Source organism: Petaurus breviceps, unplaced genomic scaffold, assembly GCF_028583685.1.
Source record: "Petaurus breviceps papuanus isolate PSGF00001 unplaced genomic scaffold, PetGlider_PUasm1.0 90842, whole genome shotgun sequence".
In the NCBI taxonomy this organism is placed as follows: domain Eukaryota; kingdom Metazoa; phylum Chordata; class Mammalia; order Diprotodontia; family Petauridae; genus Petaurus; species Petaurus breviceps.
In genome coordinates, this window is record NW_027187358.1 from 6,746,104 (window position 1) to 6,764,127 (window position 18,024).

General features: G+C 38.8%; 1 protein-coding gene across 3 annotated transcripts in view; it reads right to left on the reverse strand.

The window, feature by feature from the left end:
• The window catches only part of PREPL (prolyl endopeptidase like), a 49,367-nt gene that overhangs the window by 7,978 nt on the left and 23,365 nt on the right, over positions 1-18,024 (reverse strand). For 2 of the 3 annotated variants that reach the window (XR_011165180.1, XR_011165179.1), the window contains exons 7-13: positions 17,020-17,236; positions 14,933-15,118; positions 11,661-11,867; positions 10,175-10,350; positions 9,446-9,662; positions 7,195-7,344; positions 6,423-6,562 (exon numbers count right to left, since the gene is read on the reverse strand). Coding sequence is in view for 1 of the 3 variants with exons in the window: in XM_069071611.1 (XP_068927712.1) it covers positions 6,439-6,562; positions 7,195-7,344; positions 9,446-9,662; positions 10,175-10,350; positions 11,661-11,867; positions 14,933-15,118; positions 17,020-17,236 (1,277 nt within the window). In the remaining 2 variants the exon portion in view is untranslated. The remainder of the gene's footprint in view (positions 1-6,422; positions 6,563-7,194; positions 7,345-9,445; positions 9,663-10,174; positions 10,351-11,660; positions 11,868-14,932; positions 15,119-17,019; positions 17,237-18,024) is intronic. The other variant, XM_069071611.1, reaches the window with a different exon arrangement.

Consider the following 18,024-nt stretch of genomic DNA (forward strand, 5'->3'; position numbering starts at 1 on the left):
TTAGTCAAAAGCTCCTGATAGAGGAACTACTGTGAGTCCCTGGATTCCAGGTAGCTGCTGAAAAGTCTTCTAATATTCCTTGAGGGAAGGGCAGGAAGCAGAATCCAGAAATGTTGATTCTAGTTTCTACTTGCTTCTGGGCCCTGGTTTGCTACTATGTTTTTTCAAAAAAAATTTTATTTAGTTTCTTTTGTTTTTTAATGTCATTTCCCAATCCAATCAAATCCTTTATTTATCCATTTCCCCACAGAATCTTCCCTCAAAACAAAAGAAAAACAGGCAAGCAAAATGACCAATGCAGCAACCATGTCTAACCATGTATACAACAGTCCACATCTGTAGTCACCCATTTCTCTAACAAGAGATGCTATTTTTCCTCAAATGCCTTCCAAAGTCAAGACTGGAAAATGTATTTAATCTGGAATCTCTGTTGAGAGGTAGCAAGACATAAGGGACAGAATGCTGGGCCTGGAATCAGGAAGACCTAAATTCAAATCCCACCAGTTAGCAAGCTATTTAACCTCTGTGTTCCTCAGGCATCTCCCTAGGACTTAATCTACTTATGCTTATGACTTAAGTTACAGATCTGCATTGGTATAAGGGGTTCCCATTACAGGAATTTCCCACAATGATGAAAGTACAGATCCTTTCATTCTTTGCTGTTATTTAAAAAAAATACTGTGGTTTAAGCAAATATATCACTTAGGGAACTATGTTCTAATATTGCCACTGCTCACTTGAGAAGGTGATTTAGAGGGTTTTGAAATTATGGAAGAGGCCAGAGAACTGAATCTGGACAAAAGAAATATGAGAAAACTTGAAAAGTAGGAAGTAGCTGAAGAAGGAAGAAGGCTAGAAAGTGGGTGTTCCTGTCAACTGTTAATGAGGTGAGAGGAATTTGATGAGCCCTCACTCAAGCAGTTTTCAATAGCAGGGCTACAAGGGAAGACATGATCAAGAAAGACGAGGATTAAGTCTCTCACTACTAGTAAATACAGAGGTTAGGAAGAATTTTTCAGTGACATGCATTAAATATGTGATATCTGTATTCTGTCTTAGACATAAGACATCTATCTATGTTCCCAGTGCAGGCTAGTATCCTACAAAAGGAGGTAGATAGATTCATTTTTATGTAAAAAAATGAAGATTCATTAAAAGAAAAACACACAAATAAAAAGGCATCTGAAGAAGCAGAGGAGAATCCTGACCCATCTCTGGGGGTTACAAGTTAAAAGAAGGAACACTGAACACTTGGAGCTAAGTAACAAATCTAAGGGCTCCTCCTGAAGAGATGGAAGCAGCTTGTTCTCCAAAGATGTTTTTCCATAGATATTATCAGGTAAGGGGCCAATCAGGGAGGATTGTAAGAAGAAGAGATGAGCAATGGTGGTTTGTAACCCCCCTGTCCTGGATACTCGGGAAGCCACCTGTTGACCTCATATCAACAAAAAGACCTGCTTTCTGTAAGGCGTGGACATGTATCAAAGACATTTACTTCCCAAGATTTCAAACTGGAAAATTACTATCCACTTCTGATGATTCATGTGGTTGCAAATGATACTGCCACAAGAAATCTAGAAAGCATTCCTAAAGATTATGAAGTCTAGGTCAAGAAATGGAAGGCTTTAGGGGCAGAAGGGTAATGATTTAATCATTACTACCTATCTAAAATAAGGGACTCAGAAAAGAGAGCTAGAACAGCTGACTAATAAGCTGGTGTATGATTGTGAAATTTCAGCTTCTGAACTAGGGGTTCAATTATGTAGGAATACATATGACCTAACCTTGTGGTCAAAGATGGAATGTACCTAACAAGGGCTGGTGAGAAGGTATTTGCCTGAATTCTTGTAAATCTAACCCAAAGGACTTGAAGCTGAAGATGAAGGACAGACTGCCTATGTGTATCCTATAAAACTTAAAAAATGGCAGTCACTCTTACTGATATCCAGAAGTTTATAGGAGACAATTCCAGGAGAGGGCAGAGGGTGGAAGCTTCATTGCACAGGGATGAGGAAGTAGAAGCAACAGATGTAGAAGATTTTTAAAAGTTTAGCAGTGAAATCTCCTGGATCCCTCTACAATTGAATGTGGACAATACCATTCCAGTTCTCTACAGGAGGTGGCACGGCTTAGGGGGAAGGGCACACAGACGGAGGGCTGGAAAGAACTGTGGTAGTCATCTGATCTAATCCCTGAATTTCACAGGGGGTAAAGAAGCCTTAGAGAGGGCAAGTGACACATACAGTCGTGTGGATAAGGAATGGAAAAACAAGGGTGTAGACCCAAATCCTCTGACTCCAAATACAGTACTGCTGCCTCCCATAGCTAAGTTGAGTAGAGAAGTATTTATGAAGGGTTTACTAGAGGTCAGGCATGTGCTGAGCACCAGGAATACAAATACAAGGAGAAAGAAATAAAAATGGTTCCTGCCTTCAGGGAGCTTACATTCTAACAGAGGAAGACAACATATAAAAGGAAATGGAGATGGAGGTTCCTGAGGTATGGCAGAATCTGAAGGGAGAATGTCTGCCTGCCACATTTCTCTCCCCACACCAATCCACTTTTCCCTTACAGCTACCAGCGTGAGTCACTCCCCTATCCAATAAACTCCAGTGACTCCTTATCACCCTGAGGATCAAATACAAAATCATCTGCGTGGCATCCAAAGCCCTTCATAACTTACTGCTCTTCAGATCCCCTCCCATCTTATGAATCTTCTTACACCTTAGTCTCCACCACAAGGTGATGCTGGCTTCCTTTGCTGTTCCACATATACGACACTCTATATCTAGGTTCCCATCATTTTCTCTGGAATGGAAGGCTACTTCCTCCTCTCTTTCTGGCTTCCTGTAAGTCCCAACTAAAATCTCACATGCTATGGGAAGCTTTTCCCGACTCATTTTAATTCTAGCGACTCCCTTGCTAATTATTTCCTCTCAATCCTCAAGGGCAGGAACTTTCTCTCTCTCTCTCTCTCTTTTTTTTTTTTTTTACCAATATTTGTATTTCCAGCACTTAGCACAGTGCTGCCTGGCACAAGCAGACACCTAATAAATGCTTACTGACTGAGGTGAGAGGCAGATGGGACAGTCACTTATAAGGGAGAGACTGAAGATGTCAGAGACTGATTACTGCAGGAGCAAAAATAGAAAGACTTTATTTAGCCTAGTAAGTAGGAGAGATACTCTTCTATATGGCCAGAGGGAAGAAGCTACGGTGATGTTGCCAAGAAGGTATGAGGAATACAAGACGGGATCAGAAGGCAGATATGGTAATGGCGGAAGTCCTATGCCAGCAACTTTACTTCTGAAGTGAAGATAGCTACTGCTGAAGCTGCACAATTGTCAGCTTTTCCCTAACTCCTGCCCTCACACTAGGAAGTTCAGCATCCATACCTGTCACACTGGTGCTTGGTCAAATACTCTTTCACTTGACCTGACACGTGATCTCCCAGGGTTGTTGAGAGGCTCAAGTATGATGATGTTTGTAGAGTGTTTAACACAGTACCTGGCACATGGGAGGTCCTTAATCAATGCTTTTTCCCTCTACTCCCTCCCTTCCATCTGGTTTGTTCCAAACCTAATCTTTCCTCAAACCTCTCATAAAACCTCCTCCTTATCCCCCATCCCTGTGAGCTCTCAACTCATACTTCACTGAAAAATCTGAGGCCGAATTTTTACCACGAGTTTCCCCTTCTCTACTTCTCTTCGTCTCACATCATTCCAATGTCCTAACCCATCATCTGTTTCACTCTTACCTCACATGAAGTGATCCCTCTCCTCTATGGAAGGGGCCTCCACTTTCTCTCTTATCTTTGATTTCTCCCTATTTACTAACTCCTTACCTGATGGATACAAATACGCCTGTCCTTAAAAAAGAAAACACAACAACCACTACCTAGCCTAACCCTGCCCTCCTCACTACCATTGCACAGCTCTCCTCTTTGTGGCTAAATGCCTTGGGAAAGCTGGTTATGGTCTGCTTCCACTGATCCTCTCACTCTCGTCCAAACTCTGCACTCTGGCTCCTGGCCTTGATATCTGTCTTAAATGCTCTTTTCCAAATTACCAGTGATCTCTAAATCTAATCTTATGTTAAAATCTAATGGCTTTTCCCAGTCCTCATTCTTTCTGACCTGGATGCAGCAGCTGGCACTGCTGACTGCCTCCTCCTGGATATTCTCTCTTCTGGGTTTTGGGACATTGTTCTCTCCTGACTCTCCACTTTATCCAACTGCTCCTTCGTTGGTGGTTCTTGTCCTGCTTTCTAAAAGTGCTGTCTGCCACGGCTCTGTCCTTGAACCCTCTTCTTTTTGCTCTATGCTGTTTCACTTGGTGATCTCATCTATGCAGATGGTTCCCAGGTCTATATTCAGCCCTAGTCTCTCTTCTGAGCTTCAGTCCTATATCACTTTCTATTGCCTATTAGATATGATGAACTGGATATCATTTTATAGCATCTCATATTCAACATGTATAATAAAAATCAATTCTTCTCCCCAACTCACCCCAATTTACCTTTGACCTTTCAAGTCTTTTTAAATTTTACTTTTACTCCCCTCCACATACTGTATAAACATATATATGTATATAAATACACACACACATATGTATGCATAGTCCTATTGGCCTAAATGCTGTTCCTTGAGCACAACAAAGGCTTCAAGCCTTTTTCCTGGCTATACCTCATACCTGCAATGCTCTGTCCGTATCTGGCACATTTCAGTTTTCCTTTGTTCAAGACCCAGCTCCAACCCCACCTTCTGAAGGAGTCCTCCAGTCTCCCTTCTGAGATCACGTTCCATCTGCTCTATAGCTATTTATATGTGGCCTCCCCTACTGGAGCTCAAGCTCCCAGAGAGTTGGGGGTGGGGTCTGGGGAGGGGCACAGCACTTGGCACATACTCAGTGCTTAGTAAGTGCCTGCTGACTTCATCAATTCCTTTGGGAGACTACAGTAATGTAGTTACTTATGAAAAAATCAAGAAGTCGCAGATACCTGGCTTAACCCCTATTACTGTCCTCTGCCCAGGACATATAAGAAGCATTTCATAAATAACTGCTGACTTCCAGCGGGCTGGGGAGGCCCACTCAATCCCTCAAACAATTTGCTCCCTTGATTCTTTCTTAACTATGGACAGATTCACTGGGCTTCCTCAAGCTCTTCTGCCAATGGGACCAAATGCTACTCTCAGTTATTTTTCTCAGTTACTAATAAGTTTATAGTTTTCTTGCTGTTCTTTTAGTGGCTACTACAGGGTTTCTCTTATGGCTAAAAGGACCAGGTGGGGAGGTCTGTTCTGTGGTATAAGAGATTTGGGGGAAAACAAACAAACATCAACAACTTATCCCTGGAGAAATGACACCTATGGCTGGGCTCTCAAGATTCTCTTCCATTCTTCTTTCATATCAAGAAGAAGAAGAAAGGCACAAAGCTGAGGGAAACTAGGAATAGGGAACAAAAGTTTTGCCACAGACTGCTGTTTACCAGTTAAGAAGACTGGACACGATGTTCCCATTTCAGCAATTCCTGACATCTCACAGCTGCCCACTCACAGTTCAAAATACATTATTTAATGAAAAAAATTGGTCCTGTTTTCTCAAAGCAATCAAGTAACTCACCACCTAGGGCTTCTGTTAGTCAGACCAACCTGCCCCAAATGGCATCATCTTTGATTTTGATGTGTTTTAGTAAATAAGAAACCTACAGATAAATGTTCCTATGTACCGATGTGCTTCTTTAAGTAAGGGGACTGGTTAAATCTTTGCCAGAGATATCACACACCGGTTGTTATTAAACTCTGAAGAGAGAAAGAGAAGGTGTTGGATTTTTATAGTAGTGACAAGGCCTAAGAAGGGGGAGTGTATTTTCTCTTACCATAAGACATAGTCAAAAATGTCACAGATAACTAATTATTGGTAATATTTTTAGAAAATTGGCAATGCTTATATCTCAAATTATTTTATTTTAATTTAAAGTTAGCTTTTTATGTTGTTCATCAGTCATAGTGATTTGAGGATGCTATTTTGAGGACATTAGGGACAGAACATATTAAAAAGGCTACAAAATTTAGACTAGTTAAAAGCATTATTTTTGTGTGTAATACCGTTTAAATATTCTCAAACATTTGCCACTGAGCAAAGCTTTCTTCCCTTCCCACACCATAGCACTGAGGAAATATCTGATAGCCCATATACATATGTGATGGTTACTGAGGGTAATGATAACAGTCTTCAACTCCATATAGTGAAGTACTTATATGTAGTTTAACTGAATACTAAGTATACACTAGTAATATAATACTAAGTATTATAATACTAATATATAAATATAATTAATATAATGTAATACTAGTAATATAATATTAAGTAATACTAGTACAAGAAAAAAATTATTTTTCCTAAATCATGGGGACACTTAACCAGTCAAGGTTTGTACCAGGATCTCTGCTGTGTCTTTGATCCAGGATAACTTTTCTGAGTCTCTGGGTGTATTTTAATATTCCTCTTACAGGTACACGTTGATCATTTTCATAGGCTGTGATCATAATTGAAGGATAAATCTAAAAGAAGACAGATTTACAAAGAGAATTAGTTTTTCGTTTGTTGTGCCTCTTAATTATCATTATTAAATTACTAAGAATAATTATTGAGTACCTTTACTATAAGGAAGAAAAAGTGCTTCACATTAATTACTGCTATTCAAGATCTATATGAGATTTACAGAGATGTGTGACAGTCTCCTTTGCTTTATCAAGCCGTGATGTCCATAAACATTAGAATGCAGCCAAGTAGAAATGTAAGAAGGGAAAGGGGAGAGGAAGGTACTCCCCTAAACAGGTATTCCTAGCTCTATCTCCACACCCACCAGGTACCAGCCACTGTGCTAAATGCTTTACAAATATTTCATTTAGTCCTCACAACAACTCTGCAAGGTAGGTGCTATTATTTTCCCCATAACTGAGATGGACAAAGATTAAGTCACTTGCCCAGGGTCACACAGCTAGGAAGAATCTGAGTCTGCATTTGGATTCAGGTCTTTGTGACTCCAGGGCCAGCATTCTGTCTACTTTGACTCCTAACTGCATAAACATACCTGCTGATTAGTTTCTATGCTATTTAAATGTGACATACTTGCTGACCACTTTTTTATATTACTTACATGAGGCAGAGTAGCATGACTGGCCTTTATTACCTGGGGCCTGATGTTCTGGTAGGGGCAGTAACTTTTTATGTAGTCCATGTATTTGTCATCAGATGAAGGGTCTCCCCACTCTTCTAGTTCTTCAATGGTCAGAGGAAGCTGCACGTCCAGCATGGTATTAAGAATGTCCAGAAAAGGCGCCTAAACACAAGCAGCATGTCATGGGTTTTGCTGAGGAGGTAGCAGAATGAGCTCAGAACAAACAATCATGATGTGTCATGCCTGTGATGGTGAGCGGGAAGCCAAGAGCCCCAGGATGTGTGTGACAGGAGGGGCATACAGTGTACCTGTCAGCAACCTTGGAGATGGCAGGAGTAGCGCACTTCCACCTTTGCAGTGGTTTCCATTAAACACAAAGTGTGTTCATCACTGAGGAATAGTGAGGAAGCTGCCTGGCAGCCATGTCCCTTTTCTTGGGCGCTTGGGCACCTCTGTGCCTCCAACACAGCTGCTGCCGCACCTCACATACCTCCCCCCCCTAGAAATCAGGCTCAGATGGTTTTCATCCTGGACAACTGGGGGACATTGGGAGGCTTTATTTCCCTATGGAGATTTTCTGGGTAATTGAAAAAAGAAGCTCTCACTGATAACAGTTCTGAGATGCTGGACCCAGAGAGTGACGCTGAGGCCATTCTCGATGGGAGCACCACCTGTGAAGCTGCATAAGACTGGAACTGTGCAGACAGGTGTCCGGTCTCACCTCAGGTCAGGTGAGTGGGGCTAGGGCACAACCTGCCACAGCTCACGGAGTCATGGACAAAGCCAGGATCAAGATCACAGGACAACAATGGCAGAGAGCAAATGCAGCCAGCTGCGGGTCAGAGGGTCTCTATAGACTCTTTTTAGTTTTATTCAGAGGTAAATGAAGTTATATGAAGAAAGCAACCTGCTTTCAGGGCCAATGGAACGATCATATTCTTAAAAGTCCACCTGTGCAGTGTGTTGTCTATGTCCTTACCTACTGTAAAGTCTATACACTTACACAGTCGATGTGTTTGTGTCACTACCTAAGTCCGTTTCATGGAACCAGTCATACCTTTAACAAAAAAGAGACTATGAGTCCAATTCAGCTTAAAATGTTTGGTTTAAATCTAAACCTTAAAACTCAGAAGAGTTTTTGTGGAAAAAAGTTATAAAGTTTTACAAACAAAGTGATTAGTAAATGGTTAGGACCTTTTAAATTATTTTAGAAGTTCTTCATGAGTATTTATTTAGTTCTACAGCAGGTGTCCAGTGAACACATCAGCATTTGTGAGCAAATTTGTTTGAAGGTTATGCTTAATATAAGAAAATGTGAATTAAAAATGAAGAATTTGGGAATATTATAAATATAAATTATAAAATTAAAGTAGTCTGGGCATAAACTATTCAAAATGTAAATAAACTGAGAGCCTTACAAAATAAAATGAAGGGTGATGTTGTACTATAAGGCATGATATAAGGTAAAATGCCCAAAGGCCAATCTAATTCTGAAAAGAATTCACACTTTTTCATGTAAAAGTTACCTTTTGTCATTGCTATGTGCCTAAGAGCAGTCATTCAGAAGGCTAGAGAATAAATGAGATGATACCACCTGCTATTTCTATCAGAAAGCATGGCTGGACAATAGGAGCAATTTAATTCAGACACTGATTTAAGGTTCTCTGTTTGGTACAGCACTACAAAGATGCCTAAACCCAAGGAACTTATAACTCAAGAAGAGTAAGAGAAAAACAGTCAAAGACAGAACATGTTCCTGGAGAGAAAGAGGGCCTCCCCATCTCTTTGTGAAGGGGCAGAGTACACACCAGTATCTCTGGCTAAAGGCATCACAACTGCTTCCACACAGGACCTAAGCCCAGGGTAAGAGGACAGCAGCACAGCTGACTGGAGCTGAAAGGCTGGCTGCAGGTCTGTCCACAGCATACTGACTTCATGCCTTTTTACTTTCCAGCACTAACTCTATCCCAGGAAAAACTCAATGAAAATAGCAACATATGTTCTTCATTGGAGGCCCTCATCAAGGGGGCTGAGTGTTGGCCTAAATGGCTATTTGTAGATAATATCCTAATTTATAATTCTTAGAATCAAACCTTTTAAAAGGAAAAAAAAATATTAGAAACTATTGCATCCTATTCCTACTCTATGTTAGGTTTTCAACCACCACTTTGGTTCTTTCTCTATTTCTATTTCTTAGAGTAACCAATCTGTCTTTTCTTCTAGTTCAAATATTCTATCATTCCAGGACTCAAAGATGACTTACCTGTAAAGTCACAGCCCTGATGAGTCTGGGGTTGGTATTACACAATGCTCCTGCTAAGATACCTCCAGCACTATAAGCTGTAAGGGCTGTAGATGCAGGTTCAGAAATCCCCATGTTGTGAAGGAACTTTATACATGCCTCTAAGTCAGCAAGGCCATTGAGTTTATTGTTCAGACGGCCGCCAGCATGCCAGTGGAGGCCTAATTCACCTCCACCTCTGAAACGAGGGAAAAAAATGCATGAGGAATAAGCTGTAGATGATACTACTCTAAAAATATGTATTCTTGCGGATACTTGGCAAATCCAAGTAGAATTAACAGATAAATGACAGATAACAAAACTGTGTTTTCAGAAGTGGGAATTATATAAGGTACAAAGGGCAAAAGTGTGAACCAAAGATCAGTTCAATTTCTAAAACAGGGCTGTTTGAGAAAATGGAGAGTATTTTATGAAAACCAAAGCCTGAAGGAACTTGAATGGAATCAATCACTGAATCGGCACCTAATATGGAAACTTGAATGTTTCAGATCAATTTAACTGTTAGGTCAAGAGACAGCACAGATTTAGTAAAGTATGTGACAAGAGAAGAATTCATAAATTCACCAATAAAAATGGAAAAATCGAAACTTTAAAATGATATCTAAATTGTAGATAATAGTTTCAATATGATTCTGGACTCTGTCTCTGTGTTTTATACTCCAATTGAAATGAAATTATGTGCTGACTTACCTAACATGGCAATATGCTAATATCCATCCATCTTCAATTAATATTCGATTCTCAGCTTTGAAATTCATGTTTAAATCTATCCCATAAGCTCCATATACATGAATAAGAAGAGGTTTTTTCTGTAAGCCCTCAGAATTTTTTTTATAAAATGTTGTTATTGGCACTAAAGTTCCATCCTGGAAATGAAAGAATGTTTTCTAAATAAACAACTACTCTTGTGCAATAACAAAAACCAAAAAGATTTTTCTTTAAAAAAAGATTTTTTTTTGTTTTAAATATGGCTTCATTTGATATAGGTTTCTTCTTTTAGAGAGTAATTTTTTCTGACAGAAAGCCTCACACTGTTTCCTGACTGCATTTAGGATAGATGGGTTTCCAGAAGTATATCAGAATCCCTGTTGTCCAAGATTTTTTTTTAGTAGTATCACCAAATATGTACTAATTAAAGAAAAATGGAAATATCACTTAATGGCTTAAATATACTTTATTGTTCAATATTACTACAATTCATCAGAAAATTTTCTTTTAAATTCCTATCCTAGGTAATGCCAATATTATTTATAAAATGATAAACTGCCAGTCCAGTATTTTACTCATAATGCCAATACTGGACACAACTGTTTCTCATCTTTTATATCAGATTAGTACAATGTACAAAAAATATAGTAAACAGAAAGCTGAAGAGTTTATTTTATGTCACTGTAATTGTGATTATTAACCATTTTGGAACTGGGACATATTACGTTTGGTTTAGTGTTATCTACTTTTATATTCTTAAAAGAAGTATGACCTTAATTTAAATGAGTTTTTCCCTGATACTCTCACTTACTGCAAATATCTAAGACCAGTGAAGTTACCATAGGAGTACTGTAAAACTAGGGCTCTAAATCATTATTTTAGATTTGGCCTAGGTCATTCTAAGCCCCCAACAGATAAAACCCTCACTTTATGGAACTCAGCATATATATTAGCAAAAACAAGCTGTTAAGTAAATTTCTATAAAAATACATTTGGCTCTCTATCTCCCTTTTCTATTCAAAGAAGCATTCCTATGACAAATTACTTATGGCAAGAAAGGAGGTGTAGAGCCTATGCAGTGGTCATTGTGGTACATAAAAAAATATATGTGCTAGGAATTACAGTAATGTCCAACAAACAGATCGCTTATTCCTTCCCTTCATGTAAGGAGAAATCTTTTGACCTAACATTTATAGTTTTCAGAACTTAACTTTCTTTTTTCTCCTTTTTATTGTAAACAAATATGCTGTTTAGTCATTCTGGGCCATCAATCTAATACATGAGAGATTACAGCTTGAATATTCCTTAAATTCAAGGCATCAGGTTATACATAATAGACTAGATACCTTACTTTTATCATTCTGACAAACCAGTCAAAATTATCAATACTGAGTTTACTTGGAACAGTGATATCTGTTATTTTTTCCTTTCCTGTTACCATTTTAAAAGAGAACTTATAAACACTTACCTTGCTTTTTGCTTCTAAACGTGCCATGTGACAATCTGTCACGACTGGCTCCTCTTGCTCGGCTTGCTCATAGAGACTGCCTTTTCCTAACATATATATAAAATGCCTTGGAGGATGAACAGGAGAGGAGAGCTGAAAAGAGCAGGCATCACTGCTGCTATCTTGTGGCTGGGAGTCCAGCTGGCACGCACAGGCCCATGCAGGAAGCTGAGGAGATCAGATGTGCGTTTTATTCCTTCCTTAGGTTCCTCAGCATTCTTAACTCCACTTTTGGGCTTAGCTTCATGTATGAAACCAAATTTAATGCAATTCAGATTTTGCTTAATTCCCCATAAAAGTCATATTTTAAAGTAGCAAAGCTATTTCAAATAACTCAAATGACTATGATTAGATGATACCAAATAAACAACTATGTGACCATTACCAATGGGAAAGAAAAGTGATCTTTGAGGCTCTTAAACATTATGAGGAGGAAAAGAGTACCTGTGTAATAGAAGGAGCACTAGATCACGTTCCAAGGATTAAGGTTCAAATGCTGGCACTGCTCCTTCATACCTATACCTGTTGGATCTCAGGCAAGTTAGTTAAACTCTTTGGACCTGTTTCCTCACTTGAAAAATGAATTTTGTTTATATGATCTCCAAGGTCGCTAATATTTCTAAGGTGGCATTCAAAGATCTATGAAAATACAAGCCTGATACCATGGTTTATCATGATCTAGGTACAATCACTTGTACTGAAATGCTGATCTGGGACATGAATAAGGGTTATAATTTTTTTTAAATGGTTAAAATGCTCATAGACCTAAAGACCCATGTCCTCCTAACTCTTCTTATACGTTGTGAAACCTGAATATGTGTTTTTGATCTGATCCTGTGCCTCTGTCCTGTTTCCCCGAACAGCCTGGATTGAAGCCACAGCAATGGCTGTTATTACTCTAGGACTAAGTTGGCCCAGCAGCGCTCAGCCGTTTAAAATCCCTGCTTCTAACTCTGGTCCCCAGGCTAACCATTGTAGAGAACAAAACCCTTTCTTGGCACATCCTTCCTCAAACTCATGGCTATTATGCTTAAAATTCTTAACTCAATGAAAAGTGAAAGGAATCAAGTTTCATTCTCTGAGAGCAGCAGGGTCCAGCTTCAAGCCCCCTCCCAGCACTCCCTTTACATCCTTTAAGCAGCTCTGGTTAGCAGGTGGACAGAAGCTTCAGAAATGGCATTGAAAGTCAAAGTGTTAAAAGAAAATTGAATTCCCTTTTCTGTATAATTGTGAAAAGTACAAATTCCTTAGAAAATCAGCAGTCTGGCACAGCACCATCCTTGATGGTGGGCTCTCCTTATACAGGACAACTGGGGATGTGTGTGATGAGTGCACCATTAGTCACCTGTAGGAATAGGCAAACAGACTCGGCTGATTGACTGTGAGGAAAGGAGTGATGGAAAAACGCCTTCTACCACTATTCCAAATTCAGGCCCCTCTGTCCACAACACAAACTCTTTCGTAGCATTTGATAAGAGGTTAAAAAACACATTAAAGTGCTCTTGTGGTGGTCTTGCTTCCTGGCCTTTTGGGTTGTAATCCAGCGGTCCTAACAGGTACGAAACTGTAATGTTACTGAGGCTAAGACTGAAAGTTTATTTTCCAGAGAAGACAGGGGACACTGTATAACAAAACAAAATTATTCCATGGTCAGGGACTATGCTTTTCAAATCCAGTCAGCTGCTTTGGGGGTCAGAGTCATGGGTTTGAAGGGAAGGAGCTCAGAGTGTGTATAAATGGGCACAATTTATCCCCTCTAATGAAAATGGGACTCAGAACACACCATATTGGGACAAAATGATATCATCCTAGATAGGAAATTTCTAATAGTAATAAAATAACAGTCATAGTTCAAAACCAAGAAGCAGCCATGGATTAACTAGAGTTTGAAGATGTGGTATTCAGGTGTTAGCATATTCCCTATTCTTGCTACTTGATTTTAAAGCAATGGTTTGATTTTGCAAAAAATCTCCAAATAAAACTAATGTGAGAGCTAATATAAAATTATTGTAACATGTCATTTAATGCTCAATCATTAAGAATAAAACTAAATCCTCCTGATGTTTTCCCTTTAGCAAACGGATCAAAGAAGAAACTGAACTTATCTTGTTGCCTCTTTGTGTGAGAATAATTCCAGAAAATAATAAAAGCGTGAGGATTAAGGACAGGAACTTTATTAGGAGGAATGTGGAACTTTGCTAAATGGTATCTTGTACCATCAGAGCATTTCCTTCACTGAGGTTGAATTTAAAATAATCTTTCTTCAGTCATAAATATTTGAATCCTCACTAAGTGGGAATGTCATGCTTACTATAAAGGTTTTACATCATTCAGAGTTTGATATAATGATCCGTTCTGATTGGCTGCTTGCTGTAGATGTGAATCAATGTGTCTGCAAGCACCCCGAGGGCAGGGATAAGGACTTCAAAATATCCTTTTATGGTCCCAAATGCAGCCACATGTGTCAATAAATATGTAAACATCATAATTATGATGCAGGGTACTCTAAAGGAACTGGAGGATACAGGTGTCATAAAAAAATTGAGGTTCCCAGCTTTCATGGAGCTTAAAAGTTGGAGAGATGTTACATGTAAACAGGGGAAAAAATCAGGAATACTTTCAAATAAAAATATAAGGGCAAATTAGTATAGAGGTCAAATATCATTAAAGTACCACAAACTCCAGTTACCTGAATCAGGCACAAATCATTGTGGAAAAAAAAAAAAAGAAAAACAGAGAAGAAAATTTTGAAGGTGGTAATAGAAAATAGGAAATACCTACTGGAAATTGCCATGAACATGCCAAGGATTCATGTAGACATTTTAGAACCATATTTTTCCTCCTCTAAGTTTCTAGATATACCTTGTATACATATAATTTGTAGTCACAGGGCTAGAAACTATCTCAGAGATCATCTAATGCAACCTCGACCCCCAATTTACAGATGAATAAACCAGTGCTCAGAGAGAGTGATTTGTTTAAGGTCACAAAGTTGCCACATGGAAAAGAAATAGAACTAAACTGAAGTTTCACAATAACATTTATGCTTCTACGGATCTATATTGCACCAAGTTCTTTTAAGAGAAAAAAATTGTTATATAGCTCCAAAATATCTCAATATAAATAATGCCAATACAGTAATTTTATATTTTAAATATTTTATATTTCATATTTCTTCAGAAAAACCAACTGTATATTTTGATTAGCAATTAACTATTAAAAATGAAACATACCTTGAAAGACTGAACTGAATGATCATTTAAGTAAATTGTATTGAGATAAAGTTGATTGCGGTACTTCAGAAACATAACACAGTGATCCTTGAACATCACCATGTCAATAAGCTTGGTTTTTCTCTTCAACGAGTAAATAAGTTGCCAGTTCTTCATACTACAGGAATTGATTGATGTTTTCATTAACTATAGAGAAGCAAATTGACATTAGAGAGCTAGAAAAATATCAAGAAATCCAAATATCAAAGTATAGAGGTAAAGGGGGAGTACGTGACCAAAGCATAGACACCTTTCACTATTTCATAAGCAGTGCTTGTTAAGTGAAAGGAAGAACCAGATATTTATTGAAGTTTTTGTGCTTCCATCTCATCTCTTATAAGAAACTATGATAACAGATCATGGATTTAGAGTTGGGAGGGATTATGGAGGACAATTTTTTATTTAATTTTTTTGCTTTCTGGAAGGCATTTGGGGTTAAGTGACTTGCCCAAGGTCACATGTCTAGTTTTGTGTTAAGTGTCTGAGGCCGGATTTGAACTCAGGTCCTCCTGACTTCAGGGCCGATGCTCTATTCACTGCCCCTATCTAGCTGCCCCTGCCTTAATTTTTTCTGTAAAATATGAGGCAAGGTTTTCAGCTGAGAGGGCTGGGGGAGGTGAACCATGGGAGATTTGAGGAACAATGAAAAGGTATGGGAGAGTGGGACAATGAGTTAGTTGATAAGGGAGGTATAGCTCAGTTGAGGTCCCAAGTAGAACAGTGGGTGATTTTTTTCACCTTTGTTCAATGGTGCATGAGAAGGAGTAAAGGCAGGGGATGGCAGGAATAATGTAAGGCTGAGGCTTGGCAGGGTACAATCGATGCATATAATAAGGGAGTGACCTCAAGAGAAGAGTTACAAAGATGACTAGAAGAACTCAAAGACCATGTCTACATTAAAGTCAGTCAATTAGTATTTATTAAGCACTTACCAAGTGTCAGACATTGTGCTAAGGGCAGGGCATAAAAAGAAAGGTAAAAGACAATCTATACCCTCAAGGTGCTCACAGGCTAAAGGGGAGACAACATGCAAATGCACAGCTGCAAGCAAGCTACGTACAAGGTAAACTGGACTGAATCTTAGAGGGATGGAATTAAGATTAAGGGTGACCAGAAGAGGCTTCAGGAAGAAGGTGGGATTTTAGCTGACACATGAAGGAAGCCAGGGAACCAAGGACAGATGAGGAGGGAGAGAACTCCAGGTATGGCTGAGAGCCAGTGAAAAATGCTTGCAGTGGAGATGGAGCGCCTTGGGCTGCAAAGGGCAGGGGCCCAGTGTCACAGGACTGTAGAGCACAGAGCAGGGAGTAGGCAGGATGGGCCAGGTTATGAAGGGCTTTAAAAGCCAAATGTAGGATTTTATATTTGGTCTTGGAGGAAATTGGGAGCCATTGGAGTTAACTGAATTGGGGGTGGGTAGGAGACACAGTCAGACCTATATTTTAGGAGAATCAGTTTGAAAACTTAGTAAAGAATGAACTGTAGGAGCAACTAGGTACTACAGTGGATAGAGCAATGGCCCTGGAATCAGGACCTGAGTTCAAATCCAGACCCTGGGTAAGTCACTTAACCCCTACTGCCTCCAAAAAAAAAAAAAAAGGATTGTAGTAGGCAGAGACTTGAGACAGAGAGAACAAGTAACAGGCTACTGCAATATTCCAAGGGGTGAGGTGATGAGGACCTAAGTGGGGGTAGTTGCAGTGCCAGAGGAGAGATGGGGTCATATAAGAGAGATGTTAAAAAGGTAGAAACAACAGTATTTGGCAGCTAATTGGATATGGGGCATGAGAGAGAGAGAGAGAGAGAGAGAGAGAGAGAGAGAGAGAGAGAGAGGAGTTGAAGTTTCTAAGCCTTTGTGACTAGAAGGATGGTGATTCCTTCATCAATAATAGGAAAGTTAGGAAGAAAGGACAGTAGTAGTTGACAATATATTTTTCTGAAATTTTCATAAAAGAACATCAGATGCTAAAGCTGAAGATCTACTATAAAGCTTTCGAGAAGTGCGTAGTACAGTACATAGCATAGGGACTGGGGGAGGAAAATATTACCTTGTATTCTGTAGGTTCTCCATAATTTGTGAGAATATATAACTCATTGTTTCTATGTTCAACATGGTACATAACCCCAGGATTTCTCTTTTGGACTAGGACTGGCAGATTCCAAGGCTGATGACAATCCACCAACCACACTTCAGAAGTAGTCTTACTGTTACTATTTATGGTGAGGAAGTGCTTGTCTCTTGTGCAATGCAGGTCCACAAAAAATCTTAAAAGATAAAGTACAATATGAATATTGAAAGAATTGCAGATATAGAATGTTTTGTTCATGGGATACACTTAACTTAGTAAGTATTCAACATTAAATGTTCATTTATAATGAACATGAAAAATAAAAATATTGCATTGATGAATACTAAGAAGTCAAGAGTCAGCCACAGTTAACTATTTAAAAAAAATCATTTCACATACTACTAAATCACAGGACTACTTGCCAAGAAGAAGAGAAAAATGCTCCTCGGTGAAGGAAGAAAGATTTTACTAAATAAGAAAAGGGCTCAAGAATTATTCTTATTCAATTTCTAAGTACTACTCAATCCTAGAAGTTAAAAAAACAACAAGAAAAAAACCCTATGATATGAATTGTATTTAAAACAATAGGAAAGTAGTTTTTAATTCCCTGAGGAAACTAACTTAAAAGCTAAAAGTACGCATTTCAATGAGAAAACTAGACACTTGTTTCATTAGCGTCTGAGCCCAGATTTTTGTATATTTCCATGTATTTTAAATACGAATTTCAAATGGTATTTAGAAAAGGCCAATATGTTTTACCATGTGCACTCATTTTTAAAGCATTGTCTAGTTCTGCTGTGTGACCATCATTCCATTTTCTAAGACCCATTAACAAAACAACAATTTGAGATCTCACTCTGCTTGTTGTGAAATTAAAAACATACTTCACATTAATAAATGAAGCAAAAAGCCTTAGAAAGAGAGAGAGTGGGGCAGCTAGGTGGTACAGTGAATAGAGCACCAGCCCTGGAGTCAGGAGGAACT